This window comes from Talpa europaea, assembly GCF_964194135.1.
Source record: "Talpa europaea genome assembly, chromosome: 5".
Lineage (NCBI taxonomy): Eukaryota > Metazoa > Chordata > Mammalia > Eulipotyphla > Talpidae > Talpa > Talpa europaea.
Window position 1 is genome coordinate 26204286 of NC_140071.1, and position 24092 is coordinate 26228377.

Below are 24092 nucleotides of genomic sequence, written 5' to 3' on the forward strand. Positions count from 1 at the left end.
CAATCACATTGAAAATAATTTGTATAACCTTTTTCTTTTCCTTTTCTTGCTATAGGTATATTTAACACAAAACAATGTCCTCCATTTTTACTGAGGGGCTGACCATGTCCAAAATCAATACACTTCTAAAGTGGAATTCAATTGCTACCCCAACCCTGGCTTGGGTTTTCTTATTGGCACTGGGGGCACAACACTCAATCTGTCGGTGTCTCTGTGACTTCCCTTCCTGTGAATCTTGTAGGTCCACTCATTCTCCAGACCTCTCAGCTATGGCCTGCTAGTCTCATGATTGCTAAGGTTCAGGGTGGTGGGTATGATCTCAGAGGGCAGGTGGCATTAAATACAGAGATTCTGGATACCCTTGTTGATACCCACAGTAGAAAATTCACTGTGTCTCTAGGCAAACTGTTCCACTCAGCTTCACTTGAGAGAGGGTTTATCCCTAAGGTATGACGATTAGGCATGTTCTTGTCTTCCAGCTGGGGTGGGTAGGCAGGTGGGCATTCTTCTTGGCCACTATCATTCCCTCCTTTAAAAGGAGCTCATAGGGCCTCCCCAGTGGCGCAGCAGGTTGAGCGCAGTGCTGTGAAGCTGTCCACAGCCTCTGCAGCGCTAGTTCAATTCCAGGCCGGCCAGGGAGGTAACCACATGACAGGGCAGACCTCTCCTGTCTCAACCGCTGCTCCCTTCAGCAGTGCTTTCAGTCCATCTGCCTGTTCTGCTCCCTGCTCTGTCTCTGGTGAATCCTCTCACCCTCCCGTGCCTCTGGCCTGTATCCTTTTTTTAAAAAAAAGGAGTTTATAAATGGCATCTCAGTGGGCCTCCCTGGTGGCCTAGGGGTTAAATCTCAGCAACAACACTGGGAAGGCCTGAGTTTTATCCCCAGCCAGGGAGCTAATCCACATATGGCACAGCAGACCTCTCCTGTCTCACCTGCTGCTCCCCTTAGCAGTGGATTTCAGTCAATCCACCTGTTCAATCTCTGTCTCTGGTGAATCCTCTCACCCCTGCCTCACCCCTGCATCTCTGGCCTACACCCCAGTTCTTCCATGCAAAATAAATAAATAAATAAATGAATAAATGGCAACTCAGTCTTTCTTTCTATAAACATCATGGTGGTTTCTGTATGGGGTGAGGGCTGGAAAGTTATATAAGCTTTCCTAAGCAGAAATCTAAAAATTATGAAGTATTTACCTCTTATTTTGGACATTCTCATAGTTCCAATTAGTTTTATTCAATCATTAGTTTATTTATTCCATATCTTCTTTGGTGTCTATTGTGTATCAGGGACTAGAGTAGGTACTGGGAAAATGATTAGCAAAACCAGATTTTATCCCCATTTTTACAGTACTTACTCAGAGTACTTACGTACTCTCAGGGTATTTAATGGAGAAAGAAATTATTGCATTGCATTGAAATGCAGCATGGTAGGTGCTCTGAAGAAAGAAATGATACCAGATGCGCCAACAAAAACAGAAGTTAACTTGGTCAGGGGAGTTAAAAAATTATCCATTGTGTAAGAGCATGAGTAAAAATGGTTTGAGTTGCAGTATATCTAACAAATGGAGGTAGAAATGATGAAGCTACTTATTGTCTCATATAACAAGAAGTACGGAGCTGTTTTGATCAGAGCTGTTTCAGAAACTCAAAAATACCTTTAGCACTCTAAGTTCTTTCCCTCTCTCTGCTCTTCTATCATTTTTTATTGGCTAGGTTCCCACATTTGTCCCCTCATGCTGAGTAGATACCACATTCTAAGCATTATGTCCTCATACAATTGCATCCAAAGGCAAGAAAGAGGCATTTCTCCTTGTGTGGCAAGATTTTTTTCCAGAAATCTTTTGGTCTTAATGATGTCCATGTGTTACCTGCAACAGGTGATGACAAAGCAAGTATAGGGCATTTAAAAAATTCATTTTAATAACATTGATTTGCAGTATTATTTAGGTGTCAGTTGTGTAGCATTATAAATTAATGACTATCTTACATTTTATTGATAATGTTGGGAAAACCTAATGAACACATGCAAAGATTGAAACTAGATCATGCTTATATCATACATAAAAATTAATTCAAAATGGATTAAAGACTTCAATGTAAGATCTGAAACCATCAAATATAGAGAAGAAAACAAAAATGATAAGTTCCTTGACTTATCATGGCAGTACAGAAGCAAAAATAAACAGATAGGGACTACATCAAAATTGAATGTTTCTGTACAGAGAAAGAAACTATCAAAGGTAAAAGGCAGTCTAGTAAAATGGGAGAAGATTTTCACAAATCACACATCTGACAAGAGGTTAATATCTAAATTATATGAGGACCTCAATGACAAAAAATAGACAGAGGATATGAATAGACATTTCTCCACAGAAGACTTTTTTAGTCTCCATAGGAGTAAGGCTCTCTTGGCAAGGAAAGGGAGACATGGAAAATGCCTATAGGTACCCCCAGTTTTGACCATAGGGAATAACTCTGGAAATGTGACCTGAAGGGAAAGATGGATGACTGGAGAAGAGGCAAAGAGGTGTTCTCTCAGAAGAAACAGCATTAATGGGGGGACGGGGGGGTGGGTGGAGAAAAACAGCTCCTGGGCTGCAGAGGAAGGTAGGGGACAGAGCTTGGGGAGCCTGTCAGGTCAGGTTAAGAGATTTATCTTTATCCTGAAAGGAAAGGTAAGTCACTGAAAGAAGTTACACAGGTGATATGGTCATGTGTTTGTTTTCAAAGTAGAACATAAACTGGAGACCAGAAAGTGTATGGTGACTCAGTACAAGCCATAACAGATCTCCAGCTGCAAGTGAAAATAAAATTATGTACTCTCTTGATATTAAAAGTTAAGTAAGAATTTCTTCATTTTATCAATATTTATTGGCGAAGTGGAACAATTGTTCTTGGAAGTTTTACTCTGAAGATAAGGAAAGTTTATATTGTTAGAGGTAGATTGACCTTACTAGTGGGGGAAATTTTGCCTTATTTTATAATTCACATTTATCATAGGAAGTTTATGAAACATTATTGTGAAGATGTATAAAAATGGGATAAGTTTGAAATTTTAAATAGGTACAACCACACAGAAAAGGTGACGTGAGAAAAGACTAAGGTGAGTGAGTGAGTGAGAAGATGAGAGAGGAGAAGGAACATGAGATACACAGGGTGAGAGTACTTTATTTTATTTCAAGATTTATTTATTTATGCATACAAGAGCTGGGGTACAGGCCAGAGGTGCGGGGGAGAGGAGTGAGAGGATTCACCAGAGACAGAGTGGGGAACAGAACAGGCAGACTGACTGAAATACACTGCTGAGGGGAGCAGTGGGCAAGTCAGGAGAAGTCTGCTGCGCCACGTGGGTAGCTCCCTGGCCAGGGATCAAACTCGTGCTGCAGCAACTGTGGACAGCTTCATAGTTGTGTCTTAACCCCTTGCGCCACCAGGGAGGCCCAGGGTAAGAGTATTTAAGACACAGAAATGGTGTTCTAGACACATGGAACAGCAACCACAAAGGCCTTGAAAGGAGAGTAGGTATGGTGTAGTCTTAAAATAGAAAGAAGACCAGTGGATTTTGAATACAACACAGAAATGGGAAGTAGTAGAAAATGAGATAAGACCGCCTTTAGGGTGCCCTATTGTATAGGGTTTTATATGCAATAAGATCTTGGGGCCTCCCTGGTGGCACAAGGGGTTAAGCACAGCTCTGTGAAGCTGTCCACAGCCTTTGCAACACAAGTTTGATCCAGGGCTGGCCATGGAGATACCCACATGGCACAGCAGACCTCTCCTGTCTTGCCTGCTGCTCCCCTCAGCAGTGTATTTCAGTACATCTGCCTGTTCTGTTCCCCGCTCTGTCTTTGGTGAATCCTCTCACTCCCCACACTTCTGGCCTGTACCCCAGCTCTTGCATACATAAATAAATAAATCTTAAAAAAAAATAAAACTCCCTTTGAAAGAATAATATAATATTTGGATGCAGACATTATTTTAAGCTTAGTGGTAGAATGTACAATTCATGTAAAATTACAAAAAAAAAAGGCGGGGTACACAGCAAGTTATTTCTGTTTCATACTCAGGCTTATATTCTGTGTGCAAGGGCAGGGAGTACCTCAGAAATAAGTATGTGAGGGAATCCAGCAGAAGATTAAGAGCATCAGAAAGACAAAGGAATAGAGAGTGCAGGCAAACCTGATTCATAGAAAGAAGGGGCTAGAATATATTGAAGTTAAATATGTTAAGTTGCCACTATGAACAATGGGACAGATTATAAATGATTGCTTACAAAAGAAAATATTTATTAAAATTTAGCCCAACTTTAAAGCTATTCTTAGGTTGAAATAGAGAACCCAGAAATACACATAAGTATGGCCAACTGATTTTATTTTTTATCTTCCACCCTGTGGGTTCTTCTCTGGCTGATTGAGTAATCAAATTAATATCAGACAGAATCGGAGAAAAAAAATCTAACTAAATACCTGTGGGGAACATACCTAGATGTGGACTCCAAAGCCAGTGGGACAAAATGGGGGTATATATCTTGAGTTAAAGAATGGGATAGAAGCCTGAGGATTTACAAAGAGCAAAGGGAAACTCACAGGATGAGGAGAACGTGATTCATGATTCATATAAGGCCAGATGCTCTGCAATTAGCTGTTTGCCTTGCTGTATAGACAGATAGAAAGGTTATTTCTAGCTATAACCCTAATTCTGCACAAGACACACAGTGGTAAAATTTTCTCATGAGCCTGCAAGGCCTCAGTTGACCTCACCTTGAAATAATTGGGAAGGCCTGTTCTGAATATCTTGGGGAAGCCTGTCCTTCAGTAGTGATGAAGCAATTACATATCCACAAGCGAAAAAACTGAACCTCAAACCAAACCTCATACCTTATTAACTAAAAACATAACTCAAAATGGGTCACAAATGTAAAAGATAAAACTAAGAAGCCTTTAGAAGAAAATATAGTACAAAATCTTTAGGACCTAGAATTGGCGAGTAGCTCTTGGATGTGATACCAAAAGGACAATCCGTAATGAAAAATTGAAATCAATTAAAAATAAATAAAACTGACTGCCTCAAAATGAAAAACAATTTACTTATAAATAAGAACATGAAAAAGACAAGCTATAGAAGAAAATATTTGTGAACCATGTATCTGATAAAAGACTTACCTGAAAACTATAAAGATTTCTCAGAGGGTAACAGTGAAAGCAATTAGAAAAGGAGGAAAAGACAATAGACATTTAACTGACTAGAATACACATATGGCAAACACACACACACACACACACACATCATTAGCTGTTAAGGGACTGCAAATTAAGATCAGTAGATATATACTATCTATGCATTCTACATTATATATGTACTTTTTTTTAGCTGAACTAAAATTAAAAATACTGACAATATCAAATGCTAGTGAGGATATGGAGAAAACAGATCTGTGATGGTTGCTGGTAGGAATATAAAATGGTACAGGTTAAGTAGGAAGGTATAGAGCAGGTTTTCTATGACACAAACAGATGGGTAAAAGAGAGTCCTGGAGCCCTTGGTCGATTTTTCAGGCTTTTATTGAGTTTACCAGATACACAGCAGGCAGGGGTGCCAGGGGGCCGGGAGGCTGGGAGGCCTCCCAGCCCCCGGCCAATCCTTACTCTTTCTGGGCTCTCTGGTGTTATTGTTCTTCTCTCGTTCTCTCTGCTCGCTTCTTCCACCACTGCTACTCTTGCTCTCTTCTGGTGGTTCCGTCCCCTGTGATGCCACCCTTATAAGCCCAGTTTCAGCCCAGGTGTACCCACCTACATATGCCCACACCCCACTCCAGGTGTTCGCCATCAGGCATGCATTTAGGAACACTGGGATCCGTCATTAATCCTAATGGCAGGAGGGCAGAAAAGCCTGATAATCACTTACCCTACAAGGTACTATGGCAAATAATTCAGCAGTTTCTAAAACAATGAAAAATGTTTCAAAAAAATCTTTCAAAAATATTCAGCAGTTTCTAAAACATGACCCAGTATTGCATTTTTTTGACATTTATCCCCTAAATGCCTCCACAAAAACCATATGCAATTATTCACAGTAATTTTACTTGTAATAGCCCCAAATGGAAAATAATCCAAATGTTCTGTAATGAGTGAATGGTTAGACAAACTGTGCAATATTGTGCATATATATATATATATTTACTATAACTATAGCTTTATCTCCTTTTTTATTTTTCTGGAGAATCCTCACTCATACATCTTGGAATCCTACTCGCAATAAAAAGGAATGAATGATAGGCGCGCAGACCTCTCCTGCCACCCGCTGCTCCCCTCAGCAGTGTATTTCGTCAGTCTGTCTGTTCTGCTCCCTGCTCTGGCTCTGGTGAATTCTCTCACCCTCCTGCACTTCTGACTGAACCCAGTGCTTGTATAAATAAATCAATCAATCAATCAATCAATCAATCAATCAATCTTAAAAAAAAAAAGGAATGAATGATAAACACAACAGCTTAAATGGATCTCAAGGGCATTATGCTAAGTGAAGAAGTCAAAAAGTGATATACTGCAAAATTCACTTCTATGACATTCTTGAAATGTCAAAATTATAAAAATGGAAATGGAGTAGTGATTATTAGGGTTGGGAGGGTGGGTGTTACTATAGAAGTGTGGCATTGGGAGATCTTTGTGGTGATGGGATTATTCTGTATCTTCATTGTGGTGATGGGTTTGTTGACACAGGTGATCGAATGACATAGGACTATTCAAACACTATTATTTTTTTAAAAGCTTTTTTTTTTTTTTTAAGATTTATCTTCTATTTATTTACACTAGCACTGGGTACAGTCAGAAGTGCGGGAGGGTGAGAGAACTCACCAGAGCCAGAGCGGGGAGCAGAACAGGCAGACTGACTAAGTATACTGCTGAGGGGAGCAGGGCAGGAGAGATCTGAGCACCATGTAGGCCCCTCCCCAACCTCCTGGTATCTATCGAACAGGCGCTGCTGCAGAGGCTGCGGGCAGCTTGGCAGCCCAGCGCTCAACCGCTACGCCACCGGGGAGGCCCACACTTTATTTTTTTTTAAGATTTATTTATTTTTATGCAAGAGCTGGGGTACAGGTCAGAGGCACGGGAGGGTGAGAGGATTCACCAGAGAGAGCAGGGAGCAAACAGGCAGAGGACAGAAATGCACTACTGAGGGGAGCAGCGGTGCGACAGGAGAGGTCTGCGCGCCATGTGGGATTCTAGCCAGCCGGTGGGGCTTGAACCGGCATTGGAGAGGCTGCGGACAGCTTCACAGGGCAGGGCTAAACCCGCTGTGCCACCCAGGAGGCCCTATACAAACACTTTAAAGCAATGTTAGTTTCCTGGTTTTGATATTGTACTAGAGTGTTGTAGATGTAATCCATGCGGGAAACTATGTGATGTGTACATAAGACCTCTCTACTTTTGCAACTTCTTGTACTTCTTTTGCAACTTCTTGTGAAATCCATAATTATTTCAAGAGAAAAGTTAAAAATTCCATTTGATATATTTCGCCCTTATTTCATCTTTCTGTGCATTTCAACTCTTCCTGGATATGGTTATCTCTATGACCCTGAATCTCTTCTCCCCTTAAGTATTGAGTTTTCTTTTAATTGACCACAATACAAACCCAATATGTTCCTGCTAGTCTTATTCTTTTAAAAAATCTTAAAAACAAACAAAAAACACCAACAACTAGAAACAATCTAAATGCCCCAAATCTGATGAATGTATCAGAAGATGTGGTATACATGGTGGAATACTACTCAGCAATCAAAAAGATTAACCCATGCCATTTGCAGCAACATGTGCAGAGATGGAAGAGATTATACTTAGAAAAATAAGTCAGAAGGAAACTGATAAATATCCATGGTTTCATTTATATGCCTAATATAGAGAAACCAAACAAAGGGCCAGGAAAGGATAAAACTTGCAAGCTGACCATAGATCTGAGGCACACAGGAAGGAAGGGAAGAGCACAAGGGACAAAGGTGATAGATCAAGGTGCTGTGGTGATGGGAGAACTATGGGGTTTATACCTAAGGGGTGCCCCCCAAATTAACAACTTTGTAAAAAAAAAGTGCCTTTTCTAAGCATAAACTTTAAAAATAAACCCAACAATTAGCCTCCTTTTTGTTTTATAAAATGTACAACAAATCATTGTCAGTGTAGTGCCAGCAGAAAGGAACAGAGCAGGATCTCTATGATCCTATGCAAACGGGTGAAGGAGGAGTCCTGGAGCCTTTGGTGGCTTTTTGGCCTTTTATTGACATTTTACCAGGTACACAGTAGGCAGGGGTGCCAGGGAGCCAGGAGGCTGGCAAGCCTCCCAGCCCTCAGCAAGTCTTCCCTCTTTCTGGGCTCTCGGGCATTCTCTCGTGGTCTAGTTCTTTCTCTTCTGCATCTCTTTCATTCTTCTCGTTCTCCTTCTGCTCCTTCGTTCCCTTGATGCGGCCCTTAAAAGCCCAGTCTCAGCCCAGGTGTATCCACCTACCTAGGCCCACATCCTACTCCAGGTGCCCGCCATCAGGCATGCATGTAGGACTGCAAGGATCCATCATCAATCCTAAAGGCGGGAGGGCAGAAAAGCCTGACCATCATATACCCTACAGTCAGTATCACACAAAACTTGCTTTGAACACTTCTGAAAGACTTTTTTTTTAATATGAACAGAGCATTATTAACATGCTTAGCATCTATGGATTAACACCACATATTGAGGAGTTACTTGGAAAACAGTGATATCAAATAATACGTTTCATTAGTTTTTCATATAAATCCACACGTCAAAAAACAAACAAACAAACAAACAAAAAAAAACAATCCTCTGCCAGGCCATGTGTCAAGATTTTTCGTTCGGAAAATATGATCATTACAACCAAAGAACATCAAACCAAATACAGTCCTTTCCTGAGGGCTTGCAAACTGAATCTGGCAACACTTTGGAAAAGTACTACTTTAGGTTCTCAAGAACCCAAAGAGCCCTCTGGCTCCTTCAGAGGGCTCAGCTCTCAATATTCTTAGTCCTTTGAAAAAATTATGAGTTGCAGGTGTTTAAAATTTTAATTATTTCTTTTGGCCTTTTCATTACATAACCCGTGGAAACAACAAACAAGAATTACACTTTATGGGGGGTAATATTTACACTTAAATGCACTTCTGCAATTTTCTTCCACCCGTTTTCCTTCTTAACTCTTTCAGCCAGACCTTTCACTTCTTTTCTAAAGTCTAGCACTGCACAAAACAAAACAGGACACCAGACAAATACAAAACAAACTAGCTATTACCTTGCGATTACACTAGTTTGAGAACGAAGGAAATTTGTCCCTTTCGGGGATCCGTCCTGGCGTTTGCCTGCAGCAAGATGGCGGCTACATCAATGTCAGTCGCGCTGAGGCAAGCGCTGTTGGGGAGAAGGGCAACAGCTATAGCTGCCATTTCTGTTTCCAGGGTTCCGACCAGGTAATAGGATTGTCCACATTCTTCAAGCCGCTCGGGTCTCTCCATTTTTGCGGAGGTCTCTGCTGACCGAGCCCAGCAGAAGGCCTCGGGGAAAGCGTCCTCTGCTGACCCTGTCCACGGGCGAGGGCGGGCGGATTGGGGACTAGCTGCGAACGAGGGGCGCTGGCCAGGCGAGTGGGGGGCGTGAATTTGGGGAGCGGGGAGGAGTACCTCTGGTTTCTTGGAAAACTTTTCGACTGCGGCTGGGAGAGCGGGTCTGTGGGGGGCGGGGTGGGGAGATGGCCTCTGGAGGTGCGAGCCGAGTCCGGTGCCCCAGAGAAGGGAAGCGTCTTGCTGATTTTTCTCCCCACTCCCTTCCTTTTTCACCTGTGTGCCGGGGTTCCAGTTCCTGCCGAAGGGCTGAATTTCTCTCTTCCTTCCGTGACTTTAAATGGCATTGATTAGATTTCTGAACAGAAAGATTATTTTATTCATTTGCTAGGAAAACTTGGTTGGAATTCAGCGTTAGCCAAAATATCACTGTAGTGATATCGGAAGGTAATTTTAAAGTCTGGTGGTGTTGCCGGAGGTTTCCCAGTCACAATTTTATTAAAGCCTCGCAGTAATTCAGAGATTATTATTATTGTTTTGCGTTGAAGCATTTTTGTTTTTGTAATGGTGATTTATTTTCGATTGCATTATTTAATCCTTCATTTCCATTTTTTTTTCGAATTTTCTTGACTTTATTACAGTACTAACACAGCAGTATACACGCTAGCATCTTTTTCTACCAAGAATTATTATGTGTTATCACTATTTCATTGTTTGTTGATATAAATATAGACCAGGCTTGGGTACTTACTGCTACAGTGTAGACTACACTGCTTAGAACAAGAATGGAAAGATTCCGTGGACTGATATGAAGGGATTGGGAAGAAAAGGGGTGATTAAAAATTGAAAAGAGGGTCTAATTAAACGCTAATTAATTTAGTGTAGTAAATAAAAGGAAATGCAGAGAGTTAGACCTAGACTTAATTAGAAATAAATTTTGTAAGTCATTTATGTTCAGCTTTTATATGGTGGATGTTGGATGGGAAAGAAGAGGATGACCTGGCAGGGGTCAGTGGTTCAGGAAAATATTTGGAGGCAACAGTAGAACGATACATACATGATACAGAGTGACTGAAAAATAAGTCACTTGTTTTTCTAAGATTGAGGAAAGGTATATGATCAGTTTATAGCTATATGTTCTACATGTGGGGAACTTGAAGAATGAAAAATATTTCTGTAGGGTGAAATAGGCCACTGGTTGACATAGGGCTAGAATAGTGGTTTTTCTTGTTCTGATGGACACAATAGAGATTAATTTTACATTCCCATATAATAATGTATTCACAGCAGCCCTAGAATTGAAAACAAATTTGAAGGATCCACTGGTTCATTGCTAATCAGAACATGACTGTATGTATAGCTATGCTTAAGTCACAGTCATTTTTTAAATAGAGTAGCTGAAGATAACAGATTTTGGAAACATTGATAATTGGTACTATTTAACCAAATTTAAAGAGCTTTTGCTTGTAAATATGTGGGGAGAGATTTGAAAATGAAATAAAATTTTAAATCATATGAATGATCGTTACACTTAAAAGCCAAGGAAAACAAATTTTATTTTATTTTTTTTAATGTTATTTTTTTTTTAAGATTTATTTATTTATACGAGCACTGGGTACAGTCAGAAGCGCGGGAGGGTGAGAGAATTCACCAGAGCGGGGAGCAGAGCAGACAGAATGACTGCTGAGGGGAGCAGCGGGCTGCAGGAGAGGTCTGCGCGCCATGTGGGACCCTCCTCTGGTGGCCGGGGAGCAGCCGGGGATTGAACCGGTGCCGCCGCAGAGGCTGCTGAGCGCTGCGCCACCGGGGAGGCCCCAGGAAAACTAATTTTAAACACAAATTAGGTGATACATTTACTTGCTTTTTAAACCACGTTTTTAACCAAAGACCTTGATTATCTCACCTGTTGGAAATTTATGACCCTTCTCCTTTATATATTATATGCGCTTCATTCTTTAAGAACTCTCTTTTAAGATTTGAGTGTAATGAGGCCTTTAAAAGATTGAGTGGAAAGAGAAACAGTAAATAGGGAAATCCTCATCTAAAATGTAACTTATTGTAATGCTTAGAAAAACATTTGCAAATCATGAAACATTTAAAATCACTTAAGTAAAATGAGGGAGCTAGAATCAGTCCCTTGGTAAGGGGGTAAGTAGCAAACAAATAAAAACATTGAAGAAAAGAAACTCAATAAAAGCAAAGAAGTAGTTAACTGCTACCTTTTCTTATATGAATTCAGCTATGATAGTAAAAAACAAAAACAAAAAACTCAACATATATACATGAGAAAGAAAAATTTAAGTAGTACAGGTGTTTCAGATGCTGCAGTTACTGAGCTTGTGCTCTAGTGTGAGTCTCAGTTTCCACCTGCTTCTCATTTCCCTGAAATGAATGAGGGGAAACTATCCCAGAGAAATGGTATACATTTATCCTTACTTTGCCTGACTTTTCTAAGGCATTGTCCAGGGTAAGCTTAACTACTTTCAATATTAACCTGACAATCAAATAAAATGGTGTTCTGTTTCCAAAAAGCAATACTTAGGACATTTGAAACAGTGGTTTTTGTTATTTTCTGTAATACTTATTTCACCTAGTCTTGTTTCTTCATTTCTCTGGGGTCTTAAATCTTGTGTTGAGCTCAAATACTGTTCATTAGGGTGGTAGATCTACAGCTGCTGTTAACTAACGGCTGTGGAGGGCACAAAGGTATGGGACCTTTTTGTGAGGCCTGTTTTATGCCTTAATCTCTGTACTCTGTTGCTTTATTTTCTTTTTCAGCATCAGATAAGCCAGTATGAAATTATGAGTCTGCAGGAACCTCCACTGAGCAAGAGGGCCAAAGGGGGTGGGGTGTGTGTGTATATGTATGTATGTATGTATGTATGTATGTATGTATTTTCTGGGAAAGTTTCTCAGCCCAAATCTGAAAAACATTTAGAGCATATAAATGTAGGTTAGCTTCTACTTCATATGAAGTGGATAAACAAATTCCTCTTTCAATAGCAGCTACTTTTGCTGGCTTTGGAAGATGTCAAAGCCAAATTTGTGAGCTTGAAATGTTTCTAAAGTATCTTCTAGTAGATTTCATTGGTTTGCATGTTTTCCTTATTAAAAAATACCCATAATTAGTCTGTTTTCACCAGTAGTAGAGATCTTTGTTGAATTCTTCTTAGAATTAGATATTTTTAATGCTCATAAATATTAGAGTAGTGCCTGGCACATAAATAAACCTTACCTAAGTAAATCTAATATTACTATTGGCTTGAATAGCCCACATGTTTTTCTTTTCTTTTGTCTTGGTAATAGATATTGTGGTAGATCATATTATTGTTTAAAATATTTTCTTCTATTTCTTGTGACAGGATTATATGTCACTGCTCCACTGACTAAGTGATTTGCTTCGGCCAATGAAATGTTACCAGGATAATATGCTATGTGAAGCAGAACATTTAAGAGCTGTCTAGTATTTTACCATGTTCCCTTTTCTTTTGCTTTGAGATGGATATATGTCTGAAGGATTCTTTTCTTTTAGCTGAGATCCTGGAATGAAGCGAAGCGAAGCAAAGCAAAGCAAAGCAGAAGCTGATTTTTATGCTTCTGTAAAATATAAACTAAGTAAGGGCACAAAGATACTTGGATTATTGGTTATGTCAGCATAACAACCAGTACTGACTGTTGACATACACACACTTCCCAATGAGCAGCTTTTAGCTCTTGGACTAACATATTAATAGTGAGGTTATAGGCTTTGGAGACCTGGAAAAATCATTTTTGTATACTTAAGCACCTAATGTAATGATTCTTACATAACAATAAATGTATCACAAATGAATAAGTATATATTTAGAGAGATGTGATTATGAGGAAAAGCAGGAAAACAAGTGGTATTTCGATTAATCAGTGACAGCCTATTAGGCACTAAACTACATAAATGTGACTATAAAATAACTACAACACATTCTTTTCTAATTATTTGCAGTGGTCTGAGTTTAGAATATTCTACAACTCTTAACTTTCACATTGAAGTTGTTTCATAGCTATTTTTGTACTTACACATTTCCTTGACAACTGTCCTGACTTCTGTTTATATTAAGAAAAAAAGAGATGGAAATTATTTGGGAAGGGTACCTTGGGAAATAAAAGCTTTTTTGTAATGATAGACGCTAAATACAAGTATTAGATTGCTCTCTGCAAGCTGCTTTACAGAAAGTTAACATGGACTTAATGGAGAAGGATGGAAAAACTTGATTCCTGGGTAAATGCATATTGGAAGAAGTCTCTAGGTGTAGGATGAATAGAGAATAAGGTGATTTCAAATGCAATAGCTACTAAAATAGATCCTTTAGTGAAAGTTAATCATTTTCTTGGTATTCTCGGTCATAAATTAATGTACTCATTAATTTTCATTAAGTGTATATTAATTACCATGCCAAAGACTTTGTCTACATTATCTCAGGTATTTCTCACAGTACTCCTATTAACTCTGGTGTTCTTATTATCTTCATTTTTTAGATGAGGAGATGGATTTTAAGTTACCAATACTAGGAAATAGCCTGATTTAACAGTCTACAGCATATGTAGATTTTTACAGTGAGAATTTTGTCTGATAATAGTTCAGACCTCACTGCCTTCTGTTATCTCTTTTATCAAGGACTGTCCTTTATTTGAGAGACTATCTAAAGCTCTTCACTTCACTCTAATGTTACTTTTGTATAGTTAGTCTCCAAATGAGGAATTAGATGTTTTGTTTTGTTTTTTTAAAGATTTATTTATACAAGCACTGGGGTATAGGCCAGAGGTACGGGAGGGTGAAAGAATTCACCAGAGACAGAGCAGGGAACAAAACAGGCAGAAGGACCAAAATACACTGCTGAGGGGAGCAGTGGGCGAGACAGGAGAGGTCTTCTGGGCCATGTGGGACTCTCTCTGGCTGGCCTGGAATCGAACCTGTGCTTCAGAGGCTGCCGACAGCTTCACAGGGCTGCGCTTGGCTCGCTGTGCTCAACCCACTGCGCTACCAAGGAGGCCTAGGGGGTTTTTTAGTTGAAATTTTTACCCTCAAATTTTATTATTACTTTTGGTGAGAAACTTTAGGTAACTAGGTTATTATACTTTCTTACCCTCTTAAACAAAATATGTTTAATGTATATATTAAACAAGGTTTAATACATGAGCATGGTTTTCTTTTTTTTGGGTCAGTGATCATTAAGAAAAAACAGTTATTGTATTCTGCTGCCCTTAAAATCTATCAGTGTCTGCACAACTTTGTGAAATCTTCTATCTGCTTTTTAATAGTATTCTTGTATCCTTCCTTGACTGGTCTACTTCCCATTCACAGTTTCATTAACTATTTTCATTACCATGAATTTGACAACCAAAAATAGAATTTTGTGTAAAATAGCTCCCATGATGGTTGAAATTTGCTTTGTTGTGGTTAAAGCCTAAAGCTTTTAAGAAATTGACAGCTAATTACATATAATACTTAAGCTCTTTTTGTAACTTTTGTTATTTGGTTTGTAGCAGAGACTCTGATTTTACCTGAATTATGCAGTGACTACATTCTTTGTAACACTTTTCACTTAAATATTTAGCTATTTTAGCAAACTGTTCAGTTTTTGTCCTTTAAGTAATGGCATGAAAACAATTCAAAATTCCTGTTTAAATTTCTTTTTCTATTGTCTGTTGAATATTTTGATTGGTGAATATAACCTTAGTTTCTTTAAAACTAGTTAGTTGCTCAAATGTAACCTTTTCTTGACTTTATTCAGGAGGCTTAAGTTTTTCTTTATGAGATCATTTACTAGTTCAGTGGCTTTTAAACCCTTGCTATGCATTAAAATCACCTGTTTTGTGCATAAAAAAATTCAGGTGCCATGGCCCCAATATATATTGGTAAGTAAGTTTAGGTTGAGACTTAGCTCTTTGGTGATTTCTGATAGGAAGTTAGAGTTGAAAACTATCTTTAAAAAAAAAAAAAGCTTCCTTGCCATATCTTGAAGACTTCAAAGTGCATTTTTTCTTTGGTATGGAGTGGAAGCGATTTCCAGAAACAAAAATGCTTCCCTTTTTGTATATTTTTCTAATCTAAATGGTTTTATGCTTTTCACCCATGCACTGTATCGATTTTTTTCTTGGAGAAGCTTTGTTTTGAGGCAAAGCAGGCTTTTTGATAATTTTGGAGAAAGCAGGCCATATTACTCACTCTCTAGAGACTCTTGTTCCTCCTTTTGGAAGGGCTCAGGTTTAATATACCACAGCTGTTGAACTCTGCCCTTCAAAGTTTTAAGAAGAAAGTGTTTTATCCTTTAAAATGGAAATGTCTTTTTTAGGGAGGTGGTCTTTGGCTGGATGTATTGGTAGTTCTCTAAGAAATTTTCATGCCTTTCTAGAGTTTTATTTTAGTGATTTCTTGGAGTTTTGGATGTTGAGATTACTGTTTCTGAAAATAAAGATCTGTTTTAAAAATGTTTTGCTGTATCTTAAAGCTAGTTGAGAGTTTATTTCTTTGTTTTCTAGGACTCAAAAATATGTTCTTCCTTTTATTCAGCCACTTCATACATAAGTAAATGGTCCTTGAATAGGGCTTATTAGACAAAAGATCCTGTTCTAGATGACTGTTCAACAAGCCATATGCTTCTCCTAAAAATGTCAGTCTGTCTTGATGAGCTTTAAAGTGACTGCAGATGTTTTGGCTCTTTTGAGGACTACCACTCTTTGTGTGGAAAGAGCACTTCTTTTTCAAGAGATTTCTTCAATATACTTACAGAGATTTGCATGAAATTTATATTTACAATTTTTGTCTGCTAGGTCTAATGAAATTAGATTTAATTAGACATTAGTAATTTGAATTTAATTTTAATAAATATCCTTAGCACAAATGAGATTTGAAGAATTAGAATAGGTCTCAATATGTCTAATTGTTAAGAATTTATATTTAGCCTTTAAAAAAATTTTGGATTTTAAAGTGCTTCATAATATTTACTTTTGTATCATGAAAGGTTTTAGCAGGAAGGGATACCATTTTAAATGTTCAACACCTTATACTTTAGTAGGTAGGTTAACTCTAGAAATTATAGCCAGTGGATTCATATGATATTTGAGTTGGAAGAAAATTCAGTGGTCACACTGATAAGACTCTAACGCAAGTATCTCTAGAACTTTTTGCTTCTTGATTATCTGCCAATTGAGGGAAATAGGGTGATTTTCTGGTAGCTGTAGAAAACACCACAGAATCATTGGTAAATTATTAATACTATGTAGAAAAATATCTAACCCCCAAATATAAACAATTGACAATAATACCATCACTCATTCTCCCACCAAGTCTGTGCCCTGGGCTTAGCATCTCCAGTTTGTTTATTCTTTATTAATGACTAGATTTCCTATTGCTTTACCATCTCTTCATACTCTTTAGGGTATTGCCACTATCTTTGAACTATATAATGCACTTTTAGCCAAATGAGATTATTAGAAGTCATAGCTTAGTATGTTGAAATTAAAGGGAAAAAGTTGACTGTAGGTTGCTTTAAAATTTTTTTTATTTTAAAAATTATTTAAAAAAATACATTCTTTTAGTGAGTAATTTTTAGACTTTCAACCGTGTATGGATTTGTTTGTAAACTGCCACAGTGATTAGGTTGCAAAATACCAAATCACTTTAGCACTCTCAAAGACCTCCTCAAATTCTTTCTGACCCCTATAATCCCTGGCTGCAATTTATCTTTTTTTGTTTGTTTGTTTTTGCATCTACACAGTTTTATAATACTGAGATTGTAGTATAAATTGCAAATAACCCTTTTGAGATTGTTTTGTTTCATTCAATACGATGCCTTTGAGACTCATCCAATTTGTGTGTATCAGTAGTCCATTCCTTTTTATTGCCAAGTAGCATTCCATTGTGTGGTTGTACTACAGTTTATCCATTCCCCTCTTGAAGGACATTTGGATTATTTCCAGTTTTTGACTATTATAAGTGGAACTGTTATAAACATTTGGTGTATATGTGATTTTGTGTAAACATTTCTTTCTCTAGAATAAATACTCAGGAAGGAGATTTCTGGGTCATTGTAACAGGTGTTTAAGTTTATGGGAAAATGCCACACTGTTTTTCAGAGTAATTGTACCATTTTGCTTTTCTACTGGCAATGTCTGAAAACTGTTCTTTATACTCATTAATATTGGCATTGTCGATGTTACTATCAATTTTAATAGTACATAATGGTATTTCATGGTGATTTTTAATAACTTTATTGAGATGTAATTTATATACAGATATAAAATGAAGCATTGGCTTTTAGTATGTTCATAGTCAATGCAAGTCAATTTTAGAACATTTTCATCATCCCTCTAAGAGACCCCATGTACACTAACAATGAGCTGGAAGTGTTTTCTCATCTCTCTTTTTAATTTATTTTTTCATCTTCTTGTATTTTCATGTGCTTCAAAATATTTTATTTCCTTGAGACTTCCTGGATTATTTAAAATGTTTTATTTAATTTCCAAGTATTCATAGACTTTTGTCTCATTTCTGTTACTGATTTTCAATTTAATTCCATTAAGTTCTGAAAATCCAGTTCTCTGGTGTTTCCTTTTTTAATTTCCATCCCGATATATTTTTTTTTAATTTAATTTTATTTTTTTTTATAGAGGCATGCTATATTTATTTGTTTGTTTGTTTGGTTTATACAAGCACTGGGTACAGTCAGAAGCGCGGGAGGGTGAGAGAATTCACCAGAGCCAGAGCGGGGAGCAGAGCAGGCAGAAGGACCGAGGTACACTGCTGAGGGGAGCAGCGGGCGGCAAGAGAGGTCTGCACGCCTTGTGGGACCCTCCTCCGGCCGGGGAGCAGCCGGGGATTGAACCGGTGCTGCAGAGGCCGCGGGCAGCTTCGCAACCCAGCGCTCAACCGCTGCGCCACCGGGGAGGCCCACCATCCCGATATTTTGTCACTCTTATTATTTTACTCTTGAATCCAGCTCTATGACATAACCATATACAGGGGGCAGGAAGGGCCACAGAGCAGGTTTTCTGTGATCCAGCAGACCCAGTGAAGGAGGAGTCCTGGAGCCCTCGGTGGTTTTTGCAGGCTTTTATTGGGATTTATCAGGTACATGGCAGGTAAAGGTGCTGGGGGGCCGGGAGGCTGGCCCAGCCCCCAGTAAGTCCTCACTCTATCTGGGCTCTCTGGTGTTCTCTGGTGGCCTTGTTCTTGTGGTTCTTTTGCTTCTTTTGGCTTCTTCTGCCATCCCTGTAACGCCGCCCTTATAAATTCAGTCTCTCAGCCCAGGTTTACCGACTTCAGGTGCCCGCCATCAGGCATGCATTCAGGACCACAGGGTTCCCTCATCTATCCTAATGGTTGGAGGGCAGAAAAGCCTGATACCTTTTGCCTACCCTACACCATATCAGGGGCAGAGAGACAGGAGACAGGGAGAGAAACAAACAAACAAAAAAAAACTAGTAATAGGTGTTGGTCCTGCTTCTTAGAAGAACATTTCCTTGATTCAAAGTTTTGGCTCTTGCATGTCTCCATGTGTCCATGGGATTGCCTATATCTGGGGAATTGCGCATCAGTAATCAGGGAAAAGAGGCAAAAATGGGTGATTTCCACAGTTGGCCATTTCAGGTACTTTTCTATATCCTCTGGGCAGAGTGTTTTCCTTGGGTAATTCCCACTTCTGAGGTTCCAGCTGCATTAAATTCATGCAGGAGACATTGGAGAGGAAAATTTTAGTAAACTCAATACTGGTTGAGTGATATTTCCTTAATTCTGGTGATCTTTCCAGATGTACTTGTAGTTCGTTTTTTCAGAGTCTTTAGCTGTTCTATTTTTGGCTTTTTTAACATCTGAATAGATTTAAAAGATCTAAAAGTTACTTTAAGAAGTTATTCATGTGACCAGATTCTAAACCATTGATTCTCAGCTAGTGAGAGGAAGGGAGGAATTAACATAATAGAATCTTAGAAATGGAGCAGAGAGTTCCAAAATACATGTGCCCTTAGTTGAAAATCATGGCATTCAATGAAAGAAAGATGTTTTTGTCCAGGTAAGCAGGCAGAAAAATACACTGAATCATTGGGTTAGAACATGAACCAGTAAGTCTTAACTTTTTTGAGATGGTGTGGGAGTCAGATCTGCTTGGAGGAACTGTTAGAAGTTTTGGTGACTTTTCTAGAAATGTATTTATGTCTGTCTGTCTGCCTGTCTATCTAGCTATCTTCAGAGTTACATTTCTAGAAGATTCATGGATTCCAGGCTTTGTAGTTCTTCCACAGATTGGTATTAGATCTTATACGGTGTTTCGTTTATACTAGCTCTTTGGTACACCTTTCTCAGTTGTGGGTTTCTCAGCAGAAACCTACGTACTCAAATGACTGGCTTACACAGGTGATTATTTCTCAGGGTCTTATGGATGGGCCTTCTTTTATTTTGACATTTCCTAAAGTAATAGGGTCTGAGACCAAAGACATGAGTGTAGGTAGTTTATTTGAGAGTTGATCTGGGAATAGGAAGTGAGGAGTCTGGTAATGAGACAGGGAAAGAAGAAAAGATTGTGATACTGAGATTGCAACTGTGAGCAGCTGAGGCTCAGTTCCACTGGGGCCTCCTGAGATGTAAACAGAATGCTTTCTAGGATTATCTGTTTGAAAGATGGAAGGCTTGAACATTTATCCACTGGTTCTCATTCCTCTGTGACTCAAAGTGTTAACTCTTCTGTACTTTGATGTATTCTTGAGGCATAATGGATTGGTGCACTTGGGATGGGAAGCTGGTGGGTAACATGAGTCTGAGTTCCTATAGATGTGGCTGAAATGACAGGTGGGCCTAGGAATGGGATGTGAACACCACTGCTGTCTGTTACAAGTTTCCTTACAATCTAAGAATATGTGTAACCTATTTTTTGGGTGAGGGGCACAGTACTATTATTAATTATTCCAATAGGTATTATTTATTGAGTACTTAACCACTGAGTACTTAAGCACTGAAATAATTGCTTAACCACTGTTAGCTCCTAACATGTGGCGCAGCAGACCTCTCCTGTCTTTGCCTACTGCTCCCCTCAGCAGTGTGTTGCAGTAGATCCACCTGTTCTGCTCCCCACTCTATCTTTGGTGAATCCTGTCACCCCCATACCTCTGGCCTACACCCCAGCTCTTGTGTGCATAAAATGGATAAATCTTTAAAAAAAAATTCATGATAGAATATTCCCATACTATGTAGGTATGGGACTGTTGTAGTCCCTGTATGGACCAGGGACTGTGTATAACCTTCTAACAAAAAAAAAGATCAAACTGTATAATTTTATTTGAATTTGAAACTATAACATACCATTAACTTAAATCATCTCATTTTCTGGATAAGCGTGTATTTCTTAAGTGATACAGCCTAAATGATTCAAAGATGGTTAGAATAATTTTTTCTTACAACTGCCTTATTAGGCTTTTGTTGCTGTCCCTTGTCATCCTCATTGATTAATGTGGTGGTAGTTTTGTCTTCCATCTTACTGTTTTTTTGCATGCCATTTTAGTGCAGGGTTAGGAGTGGGGATGGCACAACATGCACCTGAGGTTATGTCACAGATTTTAGCTTCCCCTTCCTTTAGTTGATACTCTGTTACTGCTAATTGTTATTCTGTTGCTAATGACTTGCACTGTTTAACTTCATTTTATTGATAGTTACTACTTCTAAGTGACCCATTATTGGGGCTACACTTTTTATCTTGTCCCAGATTTAATCTTTTGGTTTTGAGTTTAAACTGTTGATGTGGACAACTACCTAAATAATCTCTTACTAGTGTCCTTGACTCTGTCTCTGGGGAAACTGCTTTTGAGAGATTTTCTGTTAACTCCTGCTATTACCTATATTTCTAGGCTATATCCTTAGCTTTCTCATACTAAAACTGCTTTATTGTATCCATCACCTCAGCCTAACATAGTAGTTAGTACCACATGCTTTGGAGTCAACTATACTTACATTTGAGTCCCTGCCACTGATGTCTTCTGTGTCTATTTTGTGCCTGTTTTTTGTCCCATGAAATGGACATAATTTTTGATTCATAAACTATGTAAAGAGTTTGGGACTATGACTGGTATATGCTAAATGTTCAGTCAGCTGTAGTATCATCATCATCATCATTAATCTTTGTTTTGTGGCTGCTTTTCCCCCCTTTTTTGTTCTTTCTTCCTTCCCTACTGTATTATTTTTCTTCTTTCATAAGTTTTACCTAGATTCTAGTTCCTTCTTTTTTTGATTATCAGAGCATTTTGGATTTTGCTTATTTACAGTATTCTATTTATGAGTATATAAAAGAATTATCTGCACTTGGCTTTTTCCAGATTGTGACCTCTCATGCACTCCTCAACGCAATGCAATCTGTTTTTGGCATCCAACATTCCACTGAAATAGCTTTTGTTAAAGTCTACGGTGACCCTGTTGCTAAGCACAGAGACTCTTCGCAGTCCTTAACTACATGGCTTTTGTAATCCAAAGAGGTGATATTCTCTCTTTTTTTTTTAAGATTTTATTTTATTTATACAAGAACAGGGGTACAGGCCAGATGCACGGGAGGGTGAGAGGATTCACCAGAGAAAGAATGGGGAATAGAACAGGCAGACTGACGAATCACACTGCTGAGGGGAGCGGCGGGTGAGACAGGAGAGGTCTGCTTGCCATGTGGGGATCGAACGGGCACTGCAGAGGCTGCGGACAGCTTCACAAGGCTGCACTCAACCTGGTGTGCCACTGGGGAGGCCCCATGCAGTTTTTCCACTGAAGAAAATCAGTGTAAATCCATTGCAACTAGAAAAGGGGGAAAAGTATTTTGAAAGCATTTAAAAATTCAAATTCTCATTCTGTTTAGTGATCATTTAGTACTCACCCAAAGAAAGAGCAGTTTGTTCCAGTGCTGTATAACTTCTTATGAAGAGATGGTATCTGGGTCTTTGGATAGTGGGGGCACTTCCTAAAGGATTTCCAAATTTGGTTTTTACAATTTGCAGTTTTTGCCTGACACACTGATTTTAAGTTTTACAAATCTCCATCTAAGATGTGCTCTTTTTCTTGAAATCCAGACCTTAGATCTAACCAGAATCTAATATCTCCACTGGATTTTCTATAGACATCCCAATCACAGCCTATCTGAAACAATTTGATGATGATCATTGCCTCCCCTGGTCCACTCATTTTTCCTGCTGAGTAGCTGTCACCAGCACCTCAGCCAGTTATCTAAGTGAGAAACCTAAGTATTATTCTTTTTTCTCCCTCTCTTGTAAGACCTCTTATCAATTAGCCATTGAATGCCTTTTTCTAACTCATTCAATTTCCCTCCCTATTGGTACTGTGGCAGCTATCATCCTGCCTCCTCACTGACCTCCATGTCTTCAGTTTCAGTTTGATATCCATGTTGCATACTGGATAAAGTCCAAACTTCTCAGTGTGCCTCAGAGTCCATATTCCCTGTTCATATCTTCTGTTCATTCCTTGGCATTCATCCTCTCATAATATCCCTCCTGGCTCAGTCTCCAGCTGTACACAAACTATATTTTATTGTGATTCTGAACTACTTGCAATTCCTGACTACAGCCTCCCTGCTTTCTCCCAACACCCCCCCCCCCCAACTTTCTCCCTCTCCTATAATTAAACTTCTGCCTGCCTGGACTGTTCTGTTTTCTGTCCTCCCTGCCCTTTACCCTATCCCAGCACCCCTTGCCTATTTAAGTCTTATTCACCCTTCAGGTGGCAGCTTAAACATCACATTCTCTGAGGGGTATTGTTAGAATTCACAAACTTAAGATAAAGACCAGTCCTGTGTGGATTTAGAGTCCTCTGTTTTTACTACTTAGTATATTTTATTGTGGTTGCCTATTTACTTGTCTCTTTTGCCCACTGGATTGAAGTTCTTTGGGAAGCAGGAACTGTTTCTTTTTCTTTTTTTTTTTTTTCATAGCATGCGATCATGTTTAGCATATAATAACTCCATAAAAATCTATGTTCTCATTCGATCATAGAATTGTAATGAGATAAAAAAAATTCATAGTAGTGTCTTCTTAAGCAGGATAACATTTTAGATTGCTGTTTTCCTTAAGATGAAATAGCTACTTAGATTTTAAATATTCTGTAATCTTCATGTACAGTGATGTTATAGATTACTAAAAAAAGGTGGTTTTTATGTGTCTTGTTTCCATATAATAATTAATAGCATTACAAACTTCAGCTTAAAGCAATATTTGTTAAAATGTGTAGTGGAATTCTGTCAGTAAGATACTTTGTGTGATTTGGGTTTTTATGAGAACTCTGAAGTTTCCCACCAAAATGAAAAGGAAAAGATGTTAAATTACAAATTTGAATAATTGCCAATAGTAAAAAATATTATTTTCTCTAATAAAAAGCTGTGCAGTTGGGCCTCCCAGGTGGTGCAGCGGTAGAGCGCTGGGTTGCGAAGCTGCCTGCGGCCTCTGCGGCGCCGGTTCGATCCCCGGCTGTTCCCCGGCCACCGGAGGAGGGTCCCACGTGGCGCGCAGACCTCTCCTGCCACCCGCTGT

At 38.8% G+C, this 24092-nt stretch overlaps 1 protein-coding gene across 1 annotated transcript in view; it reads left to right on the top strand.

The window, feature by feature from the left end:
• Nucleotides 1–9363: 9363 nt before the first annotated feature.
• The window catches only part of NDUFS4 (NADH:ubiquinone oxidoreductase subunit S4), a gene marked incomplete at both ends in the record, with an annotated part of 80831 nt that continues 66102 nt past the window's right edge, over nt 9364–24092 (top strand). Inside the window, one exon of the mRNA XM_084233784.1 lies at nt 9364–9461. Within this exon, the coding sequence (XP_084089910.1) occupies nt 9364–9461 (98 nt within the window). The remainder of the gene's footprint in view (nt 9462–24092) is intronic.